General features: G+C 60.2%; 1 protein-coding gene and 1 long non-coding RNA gene across 6 annotated transcripts in view; one reads left to right on the plus strand and one right to left on the minus strand.

Annotated features, from left to right (window-relative positions):
• The window catches only part of ADGRL1 (adhesion G protein-coupled receptor L1), a 93,722-nt gene extending 71,838 nt beyond the window's left edge, over positions 1–21,884 (plus strand). For 2 of the 5 annotated variants that reach the window (XM_039514165.1, XM_039514166.1), the window contains 19 exons: positions 2,270–3,070; positions 4,583–4,897; positions 5,402–5,505; positions 5,841–6,026; positions 7,479–7,517; positions 8,707–8,890; positions 10,048–10,170; positions 10,241–10,446; positions 10,921–11,091; positions 12,672–12,881; positions 13,303–13,523; positions 14,905–14,971; positions 15,643–15,734; positions 15,992–16,160; positions 16,360–16,488; positions 16,879–16,975; positions 17,660–17,788; positions 18,226–18,243; positions 19,479–19,918. In XM_039514165.1, the coding sequence (XP_039370099.1) occupies positions 2,270–3,070; positions 4,583–4,897; positions 5,402–5,505; positions 5,841–6,026; positions 7,479–7,517; positions 8,707–8,890; positions 10,048–10,170; positions 10,241–10,446; positions 10,921–11,091; positions 12,672–12,881; positions 13,303–13,523; positions 14,905–14,971; positions 15,643–15,734; positions 15,992–16,160; positions 16,360–16,488; positions 16,879–16,975; positions 17,660–17,788; positions 18,226–18,243; positions 19,479–19,789 (3,572 nt within the window). In that variant the 3' untranslated portion in view covers positions 19,790–19,918. Of the gene's footprint in view, positions 1–2,269; positions 3,071–4,582; positions 4,898–5,401; positions 5,506–5,840; positions 6,027–7,478; positions 7,518–8,706; positions 8,891–10,047; positions 10,171–10,240; positions 10,447–10,920; positions 11,092–12,671; positions 12,882–13,302; positions 13,524–14,904; positions 14,972–15,642; positions 15,735–15,991; positions 16,161–16,359; positions 16,489–16,878; positions 16,976–17,659; positions 17,789–18,225; positions 18,275–19,478 lie in introns of all 5 variants that reach the window. The other 3 variants (XM_039514170.1, XM_039514168.1, XM_039514169.1) reach the window with 3 other exon arrangements.
• LOC120391005 lies at positions 13,879–19,696 on the minus strand. Its single transcript, XR_005591195.1, has 3 exons — positions 19,574–19,696; positions 16,040–16,148; positions 13,879–14,158 (listed from the first exon to the last, which is right to left on the minus strand). It is a non-coding gene; the product is annotated as an uncharacterized LOC120391005 (long non-coding RNA).
• Positions 21,885–22,194: the final 310 nt, after the last annotated feature.

Raw genomic sequence — 22,194 nt, forward strand, 5'->3', positions numbered from 1 at the left:
TGAGGGATGCAGATGGGAGATGGGCTGGGCATGGATGGGGGGGTGACGTGAGGCCCCCAGGACCAGCCGCCCCACCCTGACAGGGTGCTTGATCCCCCCTCACACTCCCACCCCCAATGGAGGCGGTGCCATTCATACTGACTCCGCCTCCTGTTGACTCTGTCTCCCCCTCTGGCCGCCTGGGGGTTTGCGTCCAATCCCGCCGTGTTCGGCACCTGCGATCTCTGCTGTGGATCCTCTGCTCTGGCCCGTGGCTTCATTTCTTTCCTTGCAGCACTAACCCTCCCCACCCCTGTTTTCTTCCCCAGCCTCTCTCCAGCTGCCCCAGCACAGCCAGAGGACAATCGCTCCTGTCCCACCCACCCACCTTCCCTGCTCCATTTTCCTCGCTAACAACTTTTTCCTCTTGGCTCGGAACCCAAGTTCCTCCCAGGTCATGTCTGGGTCAGGAGGGGAGGGGAGGGGGTTCTGCTCGCTGTCTCACCCCACCCCCTGCCCTCCATCTCCCCTGGCTGTCACTTCACCACCCCACCCCATGTGCACCAGTTCTCATGACTCATGCTGATCTGAATCAAACCTGGCTGTTAAGGTCACTCCAGAGACGTCCAGGGTGGGGTGAGATGTGGGAGAGTGGGGGGCCTGGGGCTGGGGGTGGGGAGCAGACCAGACTGCTTTGATCTTCTGTCCTCCTTCCATCAGCTGTTCGTCCCAGGAGGGAATCCGGCACCGTCTGCTAACCCCACAGGCTGCTGATCCCAGAATCTTTCCAAGGGGCAGGATCTCTCTGCAGGGCTCTACACTAACCCTTCCCTGCCCCACAGGGCCACGGGACACCCCCTTAGCCCCCCCACGCCCAGCGAGACGTCTGCTGGACACAGGATCCCAACCGGGGCTCTGCTGCTATTCCTTTTGAATTGGCAAAATGTTGGATCTTTTGCTTTGCTTATTTTTCATTCCAACTGTGTGTTCCCACCCTCAAATCGGTGTCACTCCAATCAGTGTGTAGGAACAGGGGCTAGAGGGGGACGCATCTATTACCCCCTCATCCCACCTTCCGAGCGGAAAGGATTTCTCGCCTGAAGAATATCTGGTGACAGCGGGAGAATCTGGAAGAATGTTAACCAGAGGGGAGTGGGGTCTAGTGGTTAGAGCAGGGCTGGGCGCCAGGACTCCTGGATTCTGTGGAAGTTCTGTGGGAGTGTAGCCTAGTGATTAGGGTAGGGAGCTGGCCATCAGGATTTCTAGCTTTTATTCCTACCTTCTCAAGGAAGTGGGATCCTAGTGGAGAAATTAGAGGGGCTGGAAGTCAGCACTCCTGGGTTCTATCCCCAGCTCTTCCTCTGACTTCCCTTTGAAGGAAGTCACTTTGCTCTGCCATGCCTCAGTTTCCCCACCTATTAAGATGCAGATTATAGTGCTGACCTGGCTACCAGCCAGGCGGGAGAATCAGCTAAGAGCTAGGCAGGGTCCTTCCAACCACTGGCTGATTGCTCCCTGCCTTTTCACCAGCATTCTTCATTTACCGGAGCTAAGCTGGGGTCCCGCCGAGAAACCCTGCATCACAAAGCTGGGGCCCAGACTTTGTGCATCCTGCAGCCTGGGCAGTCATTGGCAAATGGGCCAGATCTCATCGCTCCATTGGAGTCCATGGGATCCTGCCCAGCCGAGGGTCTGTGCCTCCCCCCCAGCCCTTTCTGACACGGTGACATTTCACCCTCCCTTTGTGCCAGTGTAAATTAGTTACCCCCCGTGCAGGGTGGCAGGGACCCGGCCGTGCCCCGTGGCGTTCGGGCTAGCTGTGAAACCAGACCCAGTTCCAGCAGGGCCGGCCCAGCCCATGCCACATCTCTCACCAGCTGAGCGGCTTTACCAGCTCTCTGGAGCAGGTGCCCACGCTGCCTTTATGCTGAGATCAGGCAGGCCATACCCTTCCAAATTCTTTTCTTTCTTTAGATCTGGGTTCCCCCCCCAACCCCTGTCCTTCACAATGCCCCCTGCCTTCCAACGCCCCCCCAAAAGTACCCCCCAAGCACTCTCTGCCCAGTAACAGAGATGAATCACCCATGACTGCAGCTGATCTCCGAACAGAGCGTTGATTTTCATTCCTCCAGCCGACAGCCTGTTACAAATTTATTCTTTCTTCTTTTCTCTCTTTCTTTCTCTCTCTGTCTCTCATTCTATCACTCGCTCGCTCTCTTGATCCTCCTCTTCCCCCCTCCCCACTTGCCCCGATCTCCCTCCCCTCTCTGCTCCCACCCCCCCACCCCAGTATTCGTTTGCCCGGGGACCCTACAGAAGGTGCTGGAGGCCACGTCCACCCACGAATCGGAGCATCAGTCGGGCGCCTGGTGCAAAGACCCACTGCAAGCCGGTGACCGGATCTACGTCATGCCGTGGATTCCCTACCGGACGGACACGCTGACGGAGTACGCCTCGTGGGAGGACTACGTGGGCGCCCGCCACACCACCACCTACCGGCTGCCCAATCGCGTGGACGGCACGGGCTTCGTGGTGTACGACGGGGCCGTCTTCTACAACAAGGAGCGGACCCGGAACATCATCAAGTACGACCTGCGGACCCGCATCAAGAGCGGCGAGACGGTGATCAACACGGCCAACTACCACGACACCTCGCCCTACCGCTGGGGAGGCAAGACCGACATCGACCTGGCCGTGGACGAGAACGGGCTGTGGGTCATCTACGCCACGGAGGGCAACAACGGGCGTCTGGTGGTGAGCCAGCTCAACCCCTACACCCTGCGCTTCGAGGGCACCTGGGAGACGGGCTACGACAAACGTTCGGCCTCCAACGCCTTCATGGTGTGCGGGGTGCTGTACGTGGTGCGCTCCGTCTACGTGGACGACGACAGCGAGGCCGCCGGCAACCGCGTGGACTACGCCTTCAACACCAACCTCAACCGGGAGGAGCCCGTCTCGCTGGCCTTCCCCAACCCCTACCAGTACGTCTCCTCGGTGGACTACAACCCCCGCGACAACCAGCTCTACGTCTGGAACAACTACTTCGTGGTGCGCTACGCCCTGGAGTTCGGGCCCCCCGACCCCAGCACGGGTGAGCGCGAGGCCCCCCCACACACACCCACTGGGCACCGCCAGCCCCGCGGGGGGCAGGGCTTGTGAGGGAGCTAGGAGAACCACTCCCAATGGTGGGGTCACAGCCCGGCCCCACCTGCGGGGGAACCCAAATGTCTCCTCTCCTCAGGTGGGGGAGGGGGTGCAGCCCTTCAGAACTTGGGGGTTTGGGGGCTATTCGGAAGGAGGCTCATAGGGGTGGGCTGGAGATGTCTGGGGGTTGGGGAGGGCTCCTGGGAGGCCTCAGAAGGGCTCTGTGTGGAGTTCAGGGGGTGGAAGGTCTCAGGGGGATCCTGTGAGGGGGTTTTCAGGGGGCTGTGGGGGGGCTCCAAGGGAGTCAGAGTCCACGACTTTAAGATTAAGCTAGATAAGTTTATGGAGGAGATGGTATGATAGGATAACGGGCTTAGTCAATAGGTCAATTGCCACCACACTGGTAAATAGTACAATGGGTCAAATGATATATATAACCTTTTTCCAGAGGGTGGCTGGGAGAGTCTTGCCCCGCATGCTCGGGTTCAGCTGACCACCATTTGGGGGGGGAAGGAAGGATTTTCTCCAGAAGAGGCAGGGGCCCTGAGGTTTTTCGCTTCCTCTCTCTCGCATGGGGGGGCCAGGTTAAAGGAGTGGTGGGTGGGATGGCTTATGTGCCTGCATCTAGAGGGAGGTCAGACTAGATGATCATCTGATCTCCTTCTGATCTTTTCTCTGATTCTCTAATGGGGGCTCTGTAGGATTTGTGGGGGCTCAGAGGAGGCTGTAGAGGGAAATTGTGGTGGATCATCATTGGGGGTGGGTCTCATGGGGAGGGGCCCACAGGGACTCATGGGGGGTGTCTCAGGGACTTGGGTGTGTGGTGTCAGAAGGCCTGGGTGGGAGGGAGAGTCTCAGGGGTGGAGCCCAGGGGCTGGTGGAAGGGGTCCAGGTGGGAGGTGGGATTACCAGGGGGTTTATGGGGACAAAGGGGGTGCATGGCGGGACATCGGGTGTGGAGGGGAGTGGGGAGTTCAGGGTCGTGCATGATCGTGTCGAGGGGAGGGAAACCAGGCGTGTGCACGGGTCCATGGAGCCCGGGGATGTCCGGATTGGGGGTTCCCACAGCTGTGCGTAGGGATGGGGGACTTACGGGGGTGGTTCCCAGGGCTGTGGATGGGAGTGGGGGACTGGGGTAGAGGGTTCCCAGGACCATAACGGGGGGGGAGGAACGAGGGGCAGGTTACCAGGGCCATGAGGGTGTGGGGGACTCAGGGGCTTACCAGGGCTATGGGGGGAAGGACTAGGTGGGTTCCCAGGGCCGGAGGGAGGGAGGGGGAGTGGGGGGGTTCCCAGGGCCATAGAGTGAGCAGGGCACTGGGGGGGATTCCAGGGCCATAGGGAGGGAGGGGGACTCCGGAGGGTGTCTCAGGGTCGTAGTGAGGATGGAGCACTTGGGGGGGTCACAGGCTCATATATGGGGTGTCTGGGTCTCTAACCTCCCTCCTCTTGCCCCCAGGCCCTGTCACCTCCACGCCGCTCAGCACCACCACCACGGTGCGGCCCACCACGGTCACCACCACGGCCTCGCCCGCCGCCACCACCACGGTGCGCAGGGCCCCCCTCACCACCCACCCCATCGGCGCCATCAACCAGAAGGGCACAGAGCTGCACCCCATCACAGCCGCCGCCCCCAGCACCCGCAAGCCCCCCTCCTCCAACCAGCACGTCTCCCCCGAGCTCTTCTGCGAGCCCAAGGAGGTCAGACGGGTCCAGTGGCCGGCCACGCAGCAGGGCATGCTGGTGGAGCGGCCCTGCCCCAAGGGCACCAGAGGTAACGGGCAGCTGGGGGGCAGCGGGATGGAGTGGCAGGGGGCATTGACCCCCCCTCAGAATCTGCCGACCAGCAGGGAAGACTAGAAGAGTGGAGTCTAGTGGGTAGAGCGGGGGGCTAGGTGCCAGGACTGCTAGGTTCTCTCCCCATCTCTGGGAGGGGAGTGGGCTGTAGTGGTTACAGCGGGGTCTGGGTGCCAGAACTCTGGGTTCTCTCTCCTGCTCTGCCCCATGGGCTGAGTCCACCCTGTGCAGAGACTTGTGGTGTGGGAACTGCATGGTAACTTCCAGCCTGACCCCTAGAGGGCGACGGGGCCACACAAAGTGGGGAAATGCCTCTCCAGGCACTGCACCGCCCCCAAGAGCAGAGCCCCCTCAAAGCCAGGGGGCGTGGATGGGCCCTGCCTACACTGGGGAATCTGGGGCTGGGCTAGGCTGACAGGGGGCCCCCATCATCTCCCTTCTCCCCTTCTCCGGTGCCTCCCGCCTCCCTCTCTGCCCGCAGGAATCGCCTCTTTCCAGTGCCTGCCAGCCCTGGGGATCTGGAACCCCCGCGGCCCCGACCTCAGCAACTGCACCAGCCCCTGGGTCAACCAGGTGGCACAGAAGGTACCGCTGCCCCCGCCTTTCCCCCACCCTCCCTGTGCCACCATGCCTACTGTGCCCTCCATACTTGCCTCTCTGCTTTGGGGGGGCACCACTCGTACCCTACGTGGGAGCTGGGGGGCATCACTTGTACCCTACAGAGTGGGTCCCAGGGCATGGCTTGTTCCCTACAAAGGGCCTGGGGGGAGCATGGTTCCTACCCTATGGGGCAGGATCTGGCAGGTCGCTTGTACCCTGCGGGGGCAGGGAAGGGGGCACTCCTACTCTGTGTGGGGAGAACTGGGCCCAGCACCTGGCTCCCCTGGGCTGATCGGGGTCTCTTCCCCCTGTCCTGGCAGATCAAGAGCGGGGAGAACGCAGCCAACATCGCCAGCGAGCTGGCGCGGCACACGCGGGGACCCATCTACGCCGGCGATGTCAGCTCCTCCGTCAAGCTGATGGAGCAGCTACTGGACATCCTGGACGCCCAGCTGCAGGCGCTGCGCCCCATCGAGAGGGAGTCGGCTGGCAAGAACTACAACAAGGTGCAGGCGACTGGGAGTCAGGGCTCCTGGATTCTATCACTGACAGTGACCTTGGGCGAGTCACTTCCGCCATTCTGTACCTCAGTTTCCCCATCTGTAAATGAGGATAATGCTCCCAAGGCAACAGGCTGTAGGGAGGTGTCCGTGTAGGTTAGCTCTGGGGCGCCCAGGCTGTGGGTGCTCTGACAGGGCCTGTGTGGTTTACCCCCTAAGGGGGAGCCCTATGGAACCACCCCATATGCCAGGGCATCTCTCACATCACATCACACAGAGAAAGGTCCCTTCAGGGCATCTGCATCCCGGTCTATTCCTCTGTGCCAACTCTTGCAGTGTCCCCATGCGGGGCCGTTTCTGTATGATATCATCATGACTTCTTAATGGCGTCATCATGATGTATGATGACATGAGAGGTCTTTGTGATGTCATCACATGGTGCTGTGATGGGAGGGCACCCACCTGTGAAGTCATCACATGGTGCCGTGACGGGAGGGTGCCCACCTATGATGTCATCACATGGTGCCGTGACGGGAGGGTGCCCACCTATGATGTCATCACATGGTGCCGTGACGGGAGGGTGCCCACCTATGATGTCATCACATGGTGCCGTGATGGGGGGGTGCTCCTCTGTAGTGTCCTCACATGCCATTGGGACATGAGGCTTCCTACTGGAGCCTCCTGCATTATGTCACAATGTGATGGCGGGTTTTGTGACGCTGCGTCACATCACGAGATGACAACTCTTCATCCGACGCCATGACGTGGTGACGTTCCTTCACGATCTGCTGTCCCACCGTCGCAGGGGGCCGGCCCGCTGGGTCACAGTGTGATGCCCTCTCTTCAGGGGGTCGTCCTCACCAGCCACTGGCCGCCGGCTGGCTTTTGAAAGTCTGGGCCCCCCACTCACTCAAGGGGTCACAGCTGGAATTGGTGACAGGCTTCATTGCACTCAGACAGTTACCCAGTGGTCATCGGCTAGTTATTAGCTAGTTATTGAACAATCGTTGGCTAATTATCAGCTAGTCAGCCAGTGGTTATTGGCTAGTTATTGGCTAGTTACTCAGTGGTCGTTAGCTAGTTACCCAATGGTCATTGCCTTTAGTTATCAGCTAGTTATCCAGTGGTTATCAGTTAGTTACCTAATGGTTATCTGCTACTTATTGGCTAGTTACTCAGTGGTTATCAGCTAATTACCCAAAGGTTACTGGCTAGTTATTGGCTAGTTACTCAATCATTAACGGCTAGTTACCCAATGGGTATTGGCTCGTTGTCAGCTAGTTACCCAATGGTTATCGACCGGTACTTGTGACTGACACTGGGGCTAGCAGGGATCTGATGCAGGAAGCACAGATTTGGCTCCAAGGCCTCGGTGCTGGGATCTGGCCCTGACCGTTCCTTCTTGTCTGTTCCCCTCTTCCCCCCCTGCTCTGCCTTCCACGTGTCTGGCGCCTTCAGATGCACAAGCGAGAGCGGACCTGTAAAGACTACATCAAGGTGAGTGGGGGGCTCCTGGGCTCCCCAACCCTAATCAGCCCCGCAGCTGGCCCCCGCGAAACCGCCACACATGGGCAGCTAGTCATGGGGCTCTCGGCCTGGAGAGTGCAATGCTCTTACACCAGGATGCCAGCAACATAACTGCTTTCAGGAGGGTTACTCCAGTTTTACACTGGGGACTGAGCGGGGAGTCGCCCCCAATGGGTTTACTGTGGATTTACACCAGGGGATGAGAGAGGAACTGGCCCCAATGAGTTTACTCCGGATTTACACCATGGAGTGAGAGGGGAATTGTGATGGGATCCTGGGGTACAACCTGGAACTGTGGGACCATTGTGCCCCCTTAACGCTCCAGCCTGGGCTGTCGCACACTAAGCTACGCCAGTGACAAGCAGCAACCCCCCCCCAGGTGCTCTGATCACTCACCCGTCAGCATGGGGAGCCCCACACCCAGCCAGATCGTGTGAAAGCTCCCTGAGCCACTCATGAGTCGTACAGAGCGAGACACCAGCCAGTCACCCCAGACCCCAGCCTTGCACCCCAGAAATATACCATCTGACACTGCTCAAGGCTCCCACGGACAGCGCAAGCTCATTGGTCAGTTCACCACGCCAGCCAAAGGGTAGTGGATCTGCAACAGCCCTTGTTAACCTGAGCTGAGATTCCCCCAGCACTTCAGCCAAAACCCCACTGTTTTAGGTCAAATTTAACCCGATTTGTTAACTACAGGGAGCCTGATCGTAAGTGATTAGAAGTAGCAGCCATAGAGCTCAACGTCAGTAGCCGGCATCGAGATCCAAGTTTGTTACCTAAGAAATAAAAACAAATGTTCCCTCTAAACACTAGAGACTGAGCAAGATCGTCAGTCTCCCAGCCCCAGCTTGGCAGAGGTGGAGCCCCGGTTCCAGGACTAGCTATTGGCCAAGGCAGACATGGAGAGACACCTCCCCTAGCCCTGAGCCAAGGGGGCAGGAGGCCGAGCGGTTGTTCCGGGTGGGGTGGGGGTAGCTCTGGTGCCCTGGGGCATCGGGGCAGGCAGTCTGGGGGGCTGCGGTTCTAGAGGGGAGCTTGCTCCACCCAAGGGAACCCCGGGGTCTGTCTGAGAATCCCCGTTGGCTCCCGGCCCCGGCTCCCCTCTCGGGTGTGGGGCCCAGCGCGGGGCTGAGCCGTGTCACCCCGGCCTCCCCAGGCTGTGGTGGAGACCGTGGACAATCTGCTGCGGCCCGAGGCGCTGGAGTCGTGGAAGGACATGAACGCCACGGAGCAGGTGCACACGGCCACCATGCTGCTGGACATCCTGGAGGAGGGCGCCTTCCTGCTGGCCGACAATGTCAAGGAGCCCGCGCGCTTCGTCACCACCCGGCAGAACGTGGGTGAGTGGCCCCCCCGACGCCCGGATGCCTGGGTCCTCCAGAGATCAGTGAGAGTAGTGATGGGGGGCAGGAACCCTCATCCTAGCTCAAAAAGGCAGAGACCCCAATAATCCCCTTCTATCCTCAGCGTCCTGGTCCCCAAGAGGCAGAGGGGAAAGCTGATTTTGGGTCAGGCCTCTCACCTGGATGCCTGGGTCCTCTAGGATCAGGGAGGTGGAGGGGGATCCACAAGGCTGATCCTGACCCACAGTAGCAGAGACCCCACTATCCCCAATACCAATAGGCAGGTGGGGAAGATGAGCTTGGGCTTGGCCTCTTGCCCGGATTCCTGGGTCCTCCAGGGATTGGATCGGTGGGTGACCCCGATTCACAGCATGGCAAAGGGGAGTCTGGTGGGTGGCTGGGGCAGCTGTTGTTTCTCAGAGCAAACTCCACTCCTGTGCGGGACAGATGTGTGTGCAATGCATGTGCTGGATGGATGGATGTGCAGGATGGATGCATGTGCGGGACAGATGTGTGTGCAATGCATGTGCTGGATGGCTGCATGTGCAGGATGGATGCATGTGCAATGTGTGTGCAGGACAGAGGCGTGTGCAGGACAGATGTGTGCACGGGTTAGCTGCATGTGCAGGATGGATATGTGTGTGTGTGTGTGAGATGTGTGTTCAGTATGGATGTGTGTACAGGATGGATGCATGTGCAATGTGTGTGCAGGATGGATGCGTGTGCGTGTAATGAGTGTGCAGGACAGCTGCGGGTGCAGAATGGATGCATGTGCGGGATGGATGCTTGTGCAGGACGGATGCATGTTCAATGCATGGGCAGGACGAATGTGTATGTGGGGTGGATGCAGGATGGAAGCGTGTGTGTGGGATGCGCGTGTGGGGTAGATGCATGTGCAGGACAGATTGGTGTGCGTGTGATGTGTGTGCAGGACAGATGCATGTGCAGGACGGCTGCAGGTGCAAGACGGATGCATGTGCGGGGCAGATGTGGATGCAGGATGGATGTATGTTCGTGCGATGTGTGTGCAGGGTGGATGCGTGTGTGCAATGCGTGTGCAGGGCGGATGCGTGTGCATGGGATGCGTGTGTGGGATGGCAGGGCTGCATCACTGAGGCAGCATGTGCCCCCCCCTCACGGCTCTCCCCCCGCAGTGCTGGAGGTGACGGTGCTGAACACAGAGGGGCAGGTGCAGGAGCTGGTCTTCCCGCAGGAGTACGCCAGCGAGAACTCCATCCAGCTCTCGGCCAAAACCATCAAGCAGAACAGCCGCAATGGTGAGTGGGGGTCTGGGGCACGGGGGGGGGACCCCGGGGAGCAGCACTAACCGCCCCCTCTCCTCCCCAGGGGTGGTCAAGGTGGTCTTCATCCTCTACAACAACCTGGGCTTTTTCCTCTCCACCGAGAACGCCACGGTCAAGCTGAGCGGGGAGGCAGGCGCTCCCAGCCCCGCCCTGGTTGTCAACTCGCAGGTCATCGCCGCCTCCATCAACAAGGAGTCCAGCCGTGTCTTCCTCATGGACCCCGTCATCTTCACCCTCTCCCACCTGGAGGTGAGACATGCCCCAGCCACCAGGGGGCGCTGGGCTGCTGGGGTGCTGCCCCCAATGCCCTGGCTATGCCCTGCCCCCATACACACCCCAGCCTGGCACCAGGGGGCGCTGGGGTGCTGCCCCCACTGCCCTGGCTGTGCCCTGCCCCCAAACACACCCCAGCCTGGCACCAGGGGGCGCTGGGGTGCTGCCCCCAATGCCCTGGCTATGCCCTGCCCCCAAACACACCCCAGCCTGGCACCAGGGGGCGCTGGGGTGCTGGGGTACTACCCCCACTGCCCAGCCTGTGCCCTGCCCACACACCCCAGCCTGGCACTGCGCTGCTGGGGTTCTCTCAATAAGAATCTGGACGTATGAATTCCAGTGTATCCCTCTGTCCTTCTATGCCCCCCCCCATACCTGGGTCCCCTGTGATGCTTGTGCTCCCGTCACCCCTGTCGTCACTGACACGTCCCCCCCGGCTGCTCCCCACAGGCGAAGAACCACTTCAACGCCAACTGCTCCTTCTGGAACTACTCGGAGCGCTCCATGATGGGCTACTGGTCGACACAGGGCTGCCGCCTGGTGGAGACCAACAAGACGCACACGACCTGCGCCTGCAGCCACCTCACCAACTTCGCCGTGCTCATGGCGCACCGCGAGATCGTAAGGGCCTGGGCTCGCGGGCAGGGCGGGCACTGGGGGCACCTGCTCCTGCAGCCCTCGGCTGGTCTGAGCACAGTGTCCCCCCAGTAGTGTAGCTAGTGGGGTGCAGGGGAAGCAGCCGCTTCCCCTCAGCACATTTTCCAAAAGCGGAGTGCCTTAGTTAGGGGTCACCGGCGCTGAACTCCTGCAGGCAAGGAGGGGCAGGGGCTGGTCCCTGAGGTGGGGCGGGGCGGCGCCACGCCTGTCAAAGGAAGCGGAAAGCAGCGGCGCTAGCAACTGCAGCAGCGGGGCTGGTACCGGGAGCAGCATGGAGCAGCCACGAGAGGTGGGTGCAGGCAGCCCGGCTCCCCCTGCCTGGGGCTCCCCTCGCCCGCCGCGAGGCACGGGCTCCTCCTCTGCAGCACTGCCCGCCACGGGGCGGGGGCTCTGCCCTGCACACGCCCAGCACCCCGGGGCTGCTCCTGCCTCCCCGGGCTGGCCCCAGATCCCCTCCCCTGGGAGGCTGGGGTCCTGATGCAGCTTGCGCCCCTCTGCCTCCTCTGTGGGGTAGGCAGCCCCAGGGGGTTGAGGCCGTGTCGCCCCTTCACCAGCTTCCCCCTCCAGCAGCCCCCGCACCGCCCTGCCGGGCCTGTTCAGCTCGGCCCCACCGGGTCCTGCCCTACCTCCTACTGTGGGGTGGCCCGGCCCGGGGGCACTGGGGGAGCCGCAGCAAAGCCCCACCCGGAGCTGGTGCAGGAGACGAGCCTGGCTCTCAGCCCAGGCTCCAGCATCAGCCTGCAGTGGGGAGCGGAGCCACCCCCCGCCGGCTCGGCTCAGCCCAGCCCCACTCTTAAAGGGACACGGACCCCACCGCGGCTCGGCCCGGCCCGGGGCACGTGGGGGTATCACCTCACCCCCCTCCTGGGGGGCCTGGCGAGGGGGGGTGCTCGGCACCATAGCAGAGCAGAGGGGAGGCCAGCGTGGAGTGGACCCCATGAGGAGGAGCCAAGGGGGTCATGGCCGGAGGAGGAGCCAAGGGGGTCATGGCCGGAGGAGGAGCCAAGGAGAGGCGCCTTTTTTAAGTTTGCTCCCCCTGCTCTTAGAATCCGGCTACGCCACTGTGTCCCCGCCCCAGTGGCTGGTCGGTGTGCACTGTCCCCTCCCCTCCCCGAAGAGATTGGTCTGGGCACACTGCCCCCCTCTAGTGGCTGGTCAGAGGATAACAGCCTACTGCTCTAGCTCAAGTTGCAGAACGTCCCAGCTCCAATCCCAGCTGATGGCTCCTGCTGGGGCGTGGGGGGAGGATGTCGACAAAGGGGCAAAGAGGAAGGAGGGGGAGGGAAGGCATAGCTGGAGCAATGGCAGAGGTGGGGGGAGATGCATCTTTGAACTGTCTAGGTTAGGAGGGGAGGGGGAGAATCCCCAGGGGGATGGGGAGGGTGTGCCAGGAGTGGGGAGGATCCCTGGTAAGATGGAGGAGGGGTGCCTGGAGGGGAGCACCCCAGGGTGCTGGGGAGAGCTCCAGCTTTGGGCAGGGGCTCCCCCGCAGCACAACAGCCCCGGGGGCGCCCGTCCTAACCCCCCTGCTCCTGCCGCCCCAGTACCAGGGCCGCATCAACGAGCTGCTGCTGTCAGTGATCACCTGGGTGGGCATCGTCATCTCGCTGGTGTGCCTGGCCATCTGCATCTCCACCTTCTGCTTCCTGCGCGGGCTGCAGACCGACCGCAACACCATCCACAAGAACCTCTGCATCAGCCTCTTCCTTGCTGAGCTTCTCTTCCTCATCGGCATCGACAAGACGCAGTACGAGGTGGGGCCCAGCAGGGGGCGCCCTGCCCTGGCCCTCACGGCTGACCCCAGGGTCCCAGAGTGGCTCTAGGAGGCGCTGTGCTAGAGGAATGGCCAGCAGGGCATTCATTCCACCTCCCCTAAAAATTCCCTGCAGTTTCATTCTGGTGTCCCCTCTTTCATTACTGTGTTGCTGTAAGGCTCTTAAACAGGCCCCGTACTCCACCCCAGAAGCAGCTGCATCTCAGCACCAGGCGAGGGATCCCTGTATAAACAGTCCCCATGTGCCACACCCCAGAAGCGGCTGCATCTCAGCACCGAGAGAGGGATCCCTGTATAAATAGCCCCCACATGCCGCACTCCGGAAGCAACTGCATCTCTGCACTGGGCGAGGGATCCCTGTGTGTATCGCTAACCCCCTTGTCCCTCTTCCCCCTCCCCAGATCGCCTGCCCCATCTTCGCGGGGCTGCTGCATTACTTTTTCCTGGCAGCCTTCTCCTGGATGTGCCTGGAGGGCGTGCACCTCTACCTCATGCTGGTGGAGGTCTTCGAGAGCGAGTACTCCCGCAAGAAGTACTACTACCTGGGTGGCTACTGCTTCCCGGCCCTCGTGGTGGGCATCGCCGCCGCCATCGACTACCGCAGCTACGGCACCGACAAGGCGTGAGTGCAGGGGCGGGGCTAAGACACTGATGGGGCGGGAGTGCCAGAGGCGGGGCTAACGCACTGATGGGGTGTGAGTGATGGGGTGAGGCGGGACTAAGGCAGCAATGGGGCATGAGTGGTGGAGGGTGGGGCTATGGCACAGAAAAGGCATGAGTGCTAGTGGGTGGGGCATGAGTGCTCAGATGGGTGGGGCTATGACACCAATGGGTGTGAGTCCCAGCAGCAGGTTGGATAAAAATTAACATGAAAAAATTTAAAATCTCATTTTTTAAATTAATTCTGTTTCTCTATAAAACAAAGCTATTCAAAATTGAATTTGAAATTGACAAACTGATGTTAAGGCCTAAACTTATTCTGATCTATTACAGTAATTGTAATCAAATTACAAAAGCAATAGGCAGCAGTAAACGTTTGCTGCCAAACTTTAAAGAAAGTCAAAATCCCTGAAGTGGTGGAAGTCACTGGCTCAGCACCTGGAACTGGAGTTTGTTGAAGAACTAAACCAGCTCGTGACAGCAGTAGCCTTATCTGTGTCCTTTGCATTTTATCCAACGAGTTCAGCTCAGTTCATTCAAAGTTGAAAACCCAACTGGGAGTTGAAAATGTGGGAGAGTTTGTTTTCCTTTTCCAATCTGTGAATAAAACCAAGTGTGAGAGGATGAGATCTACTAGTTCTAAAATCTTGGCGCACAGGGTGACCAGCAACAATCACTTTGATTCACTAACTGCGGCTAACGCTCCCTTCGTTTCATAAATCAGTTTGGTTTAAATGCAAACCAGGGTTTGAGAAATTTGCTTTTTTCCCAGCACGGTTAAGGGAGTTTTATTTAACTAAGTCATGAAAAGCATTTTAAAAATTGTGCCTTTTTAATTGAATTCCAATTTCTAGCCCAAGGCAGCTTGACACAAATCCCAAGTAAAAAATGACGCTGGTGAATAAGAAATGCGTCATTCACCATTTTCTAACATCATACAAAAGTGTAAAAAGCAAGAGTCTAAAGAGACGCATGTGAAGCTATAGACTTGCTTCAATAAATTCAGCTAGATCGAGCGAATTGTCCTGCTTAGCAAGCCCAATGGAGTGTAATAGATACATTTAAATGCAAATCAACATGTTTTAAGGGTTGCCATCCAATGAGTCTTCACCGTCCTTTAGGAAAATACCAAAAAAGTACAAACTCATATGCCCTGGTCAGGGTCAGGGCACTGGCATTGGTGCTGAGGCATATGGGGGAAATCCAGAGTGGTCCTTGTGCCCCAGAGCTTCTCTGCAGTGCTCAGCCTCCTGGGGCAGCCCCAGAAGGGGTGAGGGAGATTTAGGTGTCCTCCCCAATGGGAGCTTGCCTGTAGCTAACACTCTTTCCCCCACTTCCCACAGCTGCTGGCTCCGAGTGGACAATTACTTCATCTGGAGCTTCATCGGCCCCGTCTCCTTCATTATCGTGGTGAGTCCAGAGGTGCTGTGGGGGGAAGCGCAGAGATGTCCCAACTCCTGCAGTGTGACAAGCCGCTCCCCCAGCCTCAGGCAACCCCCCAGGAAGGGATCAGCATCATTATCGCCACTGCCAAGGCGGGGATAGAACCCAGGCGTCCTGGCTCCCAGCCCCACCTGCTGTAACCACTAGACCCCACTCCCCTCCCAGAGCCAGGGCTAGAACCCAGGCGTGCCAGCACCCAACCTCTCCCACCAGCTCCAGCCACTGGCCCCTCACGCAGCAGGGAGCGCTCTCCCCTAAGTCTAACTCCAACACCCCAGCTCAGAGCTCTCAGGCTCATTGGCTTGGCTCTGATCTGTTCCTGGGTAAAGCCCCTCCCAGAACCCACTAACCCGCACTGGGGAATAAGGGGCCAGTGGAGCCATATCCTGGCTCACAGAAATGGGCCTCGGACAAACAGCAAAAGAAACCCTCCTACAGCCCTTCTCAGAGTGGGGCAGAGGGGTCACAGCACGGCGGGGAGGGGCAGAGACACAGCCCCTCCCAATGTGGGGCAGCTGGGGGAGCGATTGCAGAGTGGTTAGGGGAGAGGAGGCCTCGCAGCCAGCAGGGGCAGGGGTCGGAGGGGCAGGGGGTGGGTCTGTTGCAGAGCTGGGGTCTCACGGCTCCCCCGCCCCCAGGTCAACCTGCTCTTCCTCATGATCACGCTGCACAAGATGAGCCGCAGCACGGCCGTGCTCAAGCCCGACTCCAGCCGCCTGGACAACATCAAGTGAGTGAAGCCGGGTCGGCAGGTGCTGGGGTCCCCCCACTGACGCCCCCGCCTCCGGGAGGAGCTGGGGACACACTGCACTGGCCCCAGCCCAGCTGGACAGGGCACGGGTGACCCCCGAGGTGGCTGCATCTCAGCGCCAGGCGAGGGGTCCCTGTATAAACAGCTGCCATGCCCCACCCCAGAGGTGGCTGCACCTCAGCACCAGGCGAAGTGTGTGGATGCCATGGGTAACTCTCTGTGTCTCTCCCCTGCAGGTCCTGGGCGCTGGGCGCCATCGCTCTCCTCTTCCTCCTGGGACTCACCTGGGCCTTCGGCCTCCTCTTCATCAACAAGGAGTCCATCGTCATGGCCTATCTCTTCACCACCTTCAACGCCTTCCAGGGCATGTTCATCTTCGTCTTCCACTGTGCCCTGCAGAAGAAGGTCAGGCACTGCCCTCAGCCAGGAGAGGGGCAGCGGCAGAGCCCGGGGGAGTCCAGGGCTGGGGTAGCAGGGGCTGCGGGTCGGGAGTGAGGGGCAGCAGCAGAACTAGGGAGGGGGAGCCCAGGGCTGGGCTAGCAGGGGGTCTCCCAGCCCGGTGCACTAACCCCGGTCGTCCCCACCCCCCACCTCGCCTCCACAGGTGCACAGGGAGTTCAGTAAATGCCTGCGTCACGCGTCCTGCTGCCTGCGCAGCCCCCCGGGGGCCACACTCGGCTCCCTCAAGACTTCAGCCATTCGGAGCAACAACCGCTACTACACGGGCACGCAGGTACTGGGGGCAGAGCTCTGCCTGGGCTCGGGGGGGGCAAAACCCTCGTTGCGCTGGGCGGGGGGGGGGGTGAACGGAGCCCTCCCTGGGCTGGGGATGGGATCGGAGTGGGGGGGGCAAATGGGGACAGACGTACAGAGCCCCGTCCTAGGGCTGGGGACAGATGGACAGAACCTTACCTAGTGCAGGGGGTGTGATGGGGGGCAGGGGACAGCGCCCTCCCCTAGGGCTGCAGATGGACAGACAGAATCCTCCCTGGGGGTGGGGGCGGGGTGGAGGGGAGGTGCCAAACTCTCAGGCAGGGCTGGGGTCTCTGGGGGTGGGACAGGCAGCCAGGAGTGTCAGTGTCTGAGCTCCCCCACCGACAAACACCCCCCGTGTCTCTCTCAGAGTCGGATCCGGAGAATGTGGAACGACACCGTCCGGAAACAGACGGAGTCGAGCTTCATGGCGGGGGATATCAACAGCACCCCCACCCTGAACCGAGGTGAGACCCCCCACCCAGCACCCCTGCCCAGCACCCCCACCCTGATCCGAGGTGAGACCCCCACCCAGCACCCCCACCCTGAACCGAGGTAAGACTCCCCACCCAGCACCCCCTGCCCAGCTCCCCCACCTTGAACCGAAGTGAAACCCCCACACCCAGCACCCCCACCCTAAACCGAGGTGAGACCGCCCCCACCCAGCACCCCCTGCCCAGCACCCCCACCCTGAACCGAGGTGAGACCCCCCACACACAGCACCCCCACCCTGAACCAAGGTGAGACCCCCCCACCCAGCACCCCACCTAAACCGAGGTGAGACCACCCCACCCAGCACCCTTGCCCAGCACCCCCACCCTGAACCAAGGTGAGACTGCCCCACCCAGCACCCCCACCCTGAACCGAAGTGAAACCCCCACACCCAGCACCCCCACCCAAAACCAAGGTGAGACCCCCCCCCAGCCAGGACCCCCAGCCCCCCCCAAGGGCCCTCACCCGGCTTTCTGCAGCCCCTGGACTCTCTCCCTTGGTGGCGTCAGATCCCTGCACTGCCCCAGCCAGCCCTGCTCAGGGTGGTGTGCTGGGTCGGCTCTTTGCCCGGCAGGGGGATACGTTCCCCATTACCCCTTGGGCTTCGGGGGCTGGGGGCCCCGCAGGGGAGCTGACACCTGCCTCTGCTGCCGCTGCAGGGACCATGGGGAACCACCTGCTGACCAACCCGGTGCTGCAGACCCGGGGCGGCACCAGCCCCTACAACACCCTCATCGCCGAGTCCGTGGGCTTCAACCCCTCCTCGCCCCCCGTCTTCAACTCCCCAGGTAAGACCCCCGGCCCCCTCGCTCTGCCCCAGGTGCGAGGACACACCCCGCCACCCCCCAAAGTCCCCCAGTCTGGGGACATCCCTGGAGGGGACCCACTCACTGGGATCCCACTTTCCTTCCTGGCCGGTATTTGGGGGGAGCCCTGTAGGGGTGTGGTGTGGTCCCCTTAAATCTCCTCCCAAGAAGGGAGTTCTTGAGTCTTGCGCCTTTCTCAGCAGGGGGCGCTGTGGGGAGCGAGACAGGAGCACTGGCTGTGGGGAGGGTTCCTGGCTACTCCAGCCCCGTTGTCTCCCAGCAGGAGGGGCCGTAGGGAAGCACAGAGAGGTCCATGGGTGGGCGGGGGTCAGTGTTTGCTTTGGGGGTGCTGCCCCCTGCCTGCCCTATAACCTTCTCTCTCTTGTCTCCCCCTCTCCACTCGCTGGTGCCACCTGCAGGGAGCTTCCGAGAGTCCAGTACGTCCCTCCTTTCCAGTTCCATTTCGCAGTAATGTTTCCTTCATTGCTAGTTTGACTGGCAGGCTGGGGGTGGGGCAGAGCCAGGACACGACGGTGCAGGCAGCCAGGAGCTGGCGTGGAGCCTGGCCTCTCCAGCAGGGGGCGCTGTGGGGAGCAGGGCGGGAATGCTGGCTGTGGGGGGAGCTCCCAGCTACTCCAGTCCCGGCCTCTCCCAGCAGGGGGCGCTGTGGGCAGTTCTATAATGGGGTTCAACTCTTGCATTCACTGCCTTGGACAAGAGAGGGAGACTCTGAATAATTGTCGCTGGGACCGTGTCTTAGTGGCCTATGGGAACGCATCTATATTGCCCTCCTGCTGGGCTTGATTGTACCTGTGGACCCTATAGTCCTGTATCGCCCTCCTGCTGAGCCGTATCAGACCCCTGGTCCCTATACACCTGTACTGCCCACCTGCTGAACCAGATCAGCCCCACGGTCCCTATAGTCTCATATCACCCTCCTGATGGACCATTTTGGTCATGTAGTCCAGTATCTGACCAGCAGTCAATACTTGGTGTTTCAGAGCAAGGCAGCCTTGTCCCTTATGATGCGCCTGAGCAGCAGAGGACGGGGGGCTCCCCAGCTCGGGCGGTGGGTCCCCCAGATCTCAGCACTAGGGGTCCCAATGTTTTGGAGCTGGAGATGGGGGGAAAGGGGCCCACTATCTCAGACCCTCACAGACTTGGTTGCACATTGGGGGGTGGCAGGTTTGTGTGTTGGGGGAGGCGCACAGGACAGGATTGGGGAGTCAGCCCCCCACCCAGCAGGGGAGTGGGGCTCTGCTATGTCTGACCAGCTTGTGCCCCGCCCCCAGATCTGAGGGGCTGGGTTCTCAGCTCCCATCAGAAAGCCCAGCCCAAAACAGCACCTGGCTCTGGCTGAAGATGGGGGCGTGTGTGTGGGGGGGAACAGCCGTGGCCCATTTCCACCCCTGAGGCTGGGTCCGACCTGGCAGCGGGAGCTGATGAGTCTTTGATCAGACACCACATGGGAGCTCCGGGCCAATCACACCCCCATAGTGGTGATGGGGGGTGGGGGTACGACCTCCGACCCTGCCATCCAGCCCTCGCTGAGCTCCCTGCTCACGCCTACCCCCTGCCCTTTTCCAAAGAGTCCCGGGAGCGCCCCCCTGGTGCCTCCCTCCCGCCCCCCACTAACTCCCCCTCTCTCTCTCCCCTGCCCCGCCCCCGGCAGAGCACCCCCTGAACAACAGCCGGGACGCCTGCGGCATGGACACCCTGCCCCTCAACGGCAACTTCAACAACAGCTACTCCCTCCGCAGTGCTGACTTCCCGGCCGAGGGCGCCAAGATGGCCGACTGCCGGCGCAACCTCAGCGACGCCGCCGCCTTCGAGAAGATGATCATCTCGGAGCTGGTGCACAACAACCTACGTGGGGCGCGGCGGCACGGCCAAGGGGGCGCCCCCTGCAGGAGGGGCCGGCCCGGCCGAGCCCAGCAACCCCTCTGGCCCGCCCGCTCCCCCCGGCGGCGGTGGGCCTGGTGAGGAGGAGGCGGCGGCGGCGCCCGAGGGCCCGGCCCTGAGCCACGAGGAGAACCTGGAGATCGAACTCATGTACAAGGCCCTGGAGGAGCCGCTGCTGCTGCAACGGGCTCAGTCGATCCTCTACCAGAGCGACCTGGAGGAGTCCGAGAGCTGCACGGCCGACCTGACCGAGGGCGGAGACGGCCAGGCCCCCTCCCCCAACAGGGACTCCTTGTACACGAGTATGACCAACCTGAGAGACTCCCCTTACCCGGACAGCAGCCCCGAGGCGGTGGGGGAAATCCTCCCCCACACCCAAGCCATCAACGAAATCTACTACACCAACCGGCCTGCCCTGGTGCCCCGCAGCCAGCTCCAAGCCTACTACCAGGTCCGGAGACCGAGCACTGACGGCTACTTGGTTCAAGCCGGCTTAGAGGGCCCAGTGCCAGAGGGAGACGGTCAAATGCAGCTGGTGACCAGTCTCTGAAAGCCAGGAGCGGACTGAGGAGCCGTCCCAAGCCGCCAACTCTCCCCCCCACCTCATCCCACCTTTGCCAAAAGGAGCCCCTCCCCCCGGGCCGTGGCCTGGCCTTTTTAATTTTTGCCCTGGGATGCTGAGAGAGAGAAGGGTGGGGCACTGCAGAAGGATACAGGCCAGGGGAAGGAGGAGAGGTGGCGTGACTCTCCTCTGGGAAGGGGGGGCCGTCTTGTCTAGCTTCCTCCTGCCCACCTGGTGGAGATGGGAGGGTGGAAATCGGGGGGTTGCGACTTTTGTTTTTGAAGGGAAGGAAAGGAAGGAGGAGGGGCGGGAAGGAAGGAATGAAAAAGGCACCGGGCCGGACACAGGAGCTCAATTTTTTCGTTTTTTAAGGTCGTCCCTCTTCTGTTTCTTTACGTTGGTTTTGTGGGGAGAGAAGATCAAAAAGAAGTGGAGCAGGGAAACCCATTTTCTTTTTAAGGCGTGTTAAGAAACAGATCAGAACCATGGGGGAGGGGCCGGCTGGGCCTGTATCAGAGTCGCAGCACAACCCTCCCCACACACTGGCACCCGGGTGTAGGCCATCCCTGCTCCCCCACATATGCACCTTGGCGATGTCAAAGAGGGATCCGATTGGGACGGAGAGAGAGGGGCGGATGGAGCATCCTCCTATGGCCTCCACTGTCTTCTATACGAACTTTGCCAAAAACCATAATCTGTATAGATATATAGAGAGTTATAAAGAGAGAGCTATATCGAGCGAGAGAGAGAGAGAGAGATGGGGGTGGGGACTGTTTGGGGTCTGGATAGAAATTATGTTGAATCCGGTGCTGACCTTCCAGTATTTGTCAGCTGGGGGAAACTGAGGCACGGTGGGGAAGGGACTCTTAAACTCACTCATTGACAGGGTTCTGAGTTCGGTTCTTTTTTAATGCCAAGCCATCAGCAAAGTCTGCAGGAGACCGGGGGAGGGGTGCATTTCTTTTTCCTTTCAAAAGCATCCTGGGCACCAGGAAGGGCTGATGCACAACCTTGTTTCCAGCGGAGGAGGAGATGGTGCTGAGGTGGCCATCTTTGATTTGGATTTTTGTTTTCCTTTGCTGTGTGGTGCACACACACACACACACACATCCTGCCCTTCACAGCTCACACATCAAACACACATCACCACCCTGCTCCGGGAGCTGACAGAGGAAACCGGGAGCCGAGGGGTTCTTCCTGGGCCGTCGGTGTAATTGTTCAATACGCATTCCCCACTCGCGCCCGCCGCTGCCCTGCTGCTGCCACTTTGGTCACGATGCGCACGTCATTTTCCTATGGCTCAATGGGAAGTTCGGAAACTCCTGCAGCTCTCGCCCCTTCTGCGTTTTCCAGCTCTGCTTTTATTTCCTCCTCTGAAGACATGCAGAAGTCAGGTGCCTCATGGGAGCTGCTGTCTGAACCCGGTTGGGTCAAGATGAGGGTGGGGAGGATTTTTTGGGGGGGCAATTTCACAATTGAACCATTTTCCCCTCCAAATCAGTCGGATCATCTTCGAGCAAAAGAACAACAGAAACCCAAACGGCACTTTTTTTTTCTTTTCTTTCAAAGGACAAAACAACAAAAAAACAAAAATTTCTCCCTTTTCAAGCACAACTCTGAATTCTCTCGCCCTCTTCTTCCCGAGAGAGACCATGGGAGCCAATATCACATGAATACGTCATTTCGCCGGGGGGGGGGGTGTCTTAGGGTGGGGTGGAGGGTTAATTCGGGGGAGGCGGGTTGGGATACAGATTGAAATGCTGTAAATATGAAATTTCAGACAAACAACAAAAAGGGGAATTGAAGAATCCCTTGAAAAATGAAACAGGGATTTAAAAAAAAATACAACCAATCAACCACAGTTCCAGGGAACAGTTTGTGTCCTGGAATTAAAATATATATCTATAAATATATAGATATATAC

Source organism: Mauremys reevesii, linkage group 25, assembly GCF_016161935.1.
Source record: "Mauremys reevesii isolate NIE-2019 linkage group 25, ASM1616193v1, whole genome shotgun sequence".
Lineage (NCBI taxonomy): Eukaryota > Metazoa > Chordata > Testudines > Geoemydidae > Mauremys > Mauremys reevesii.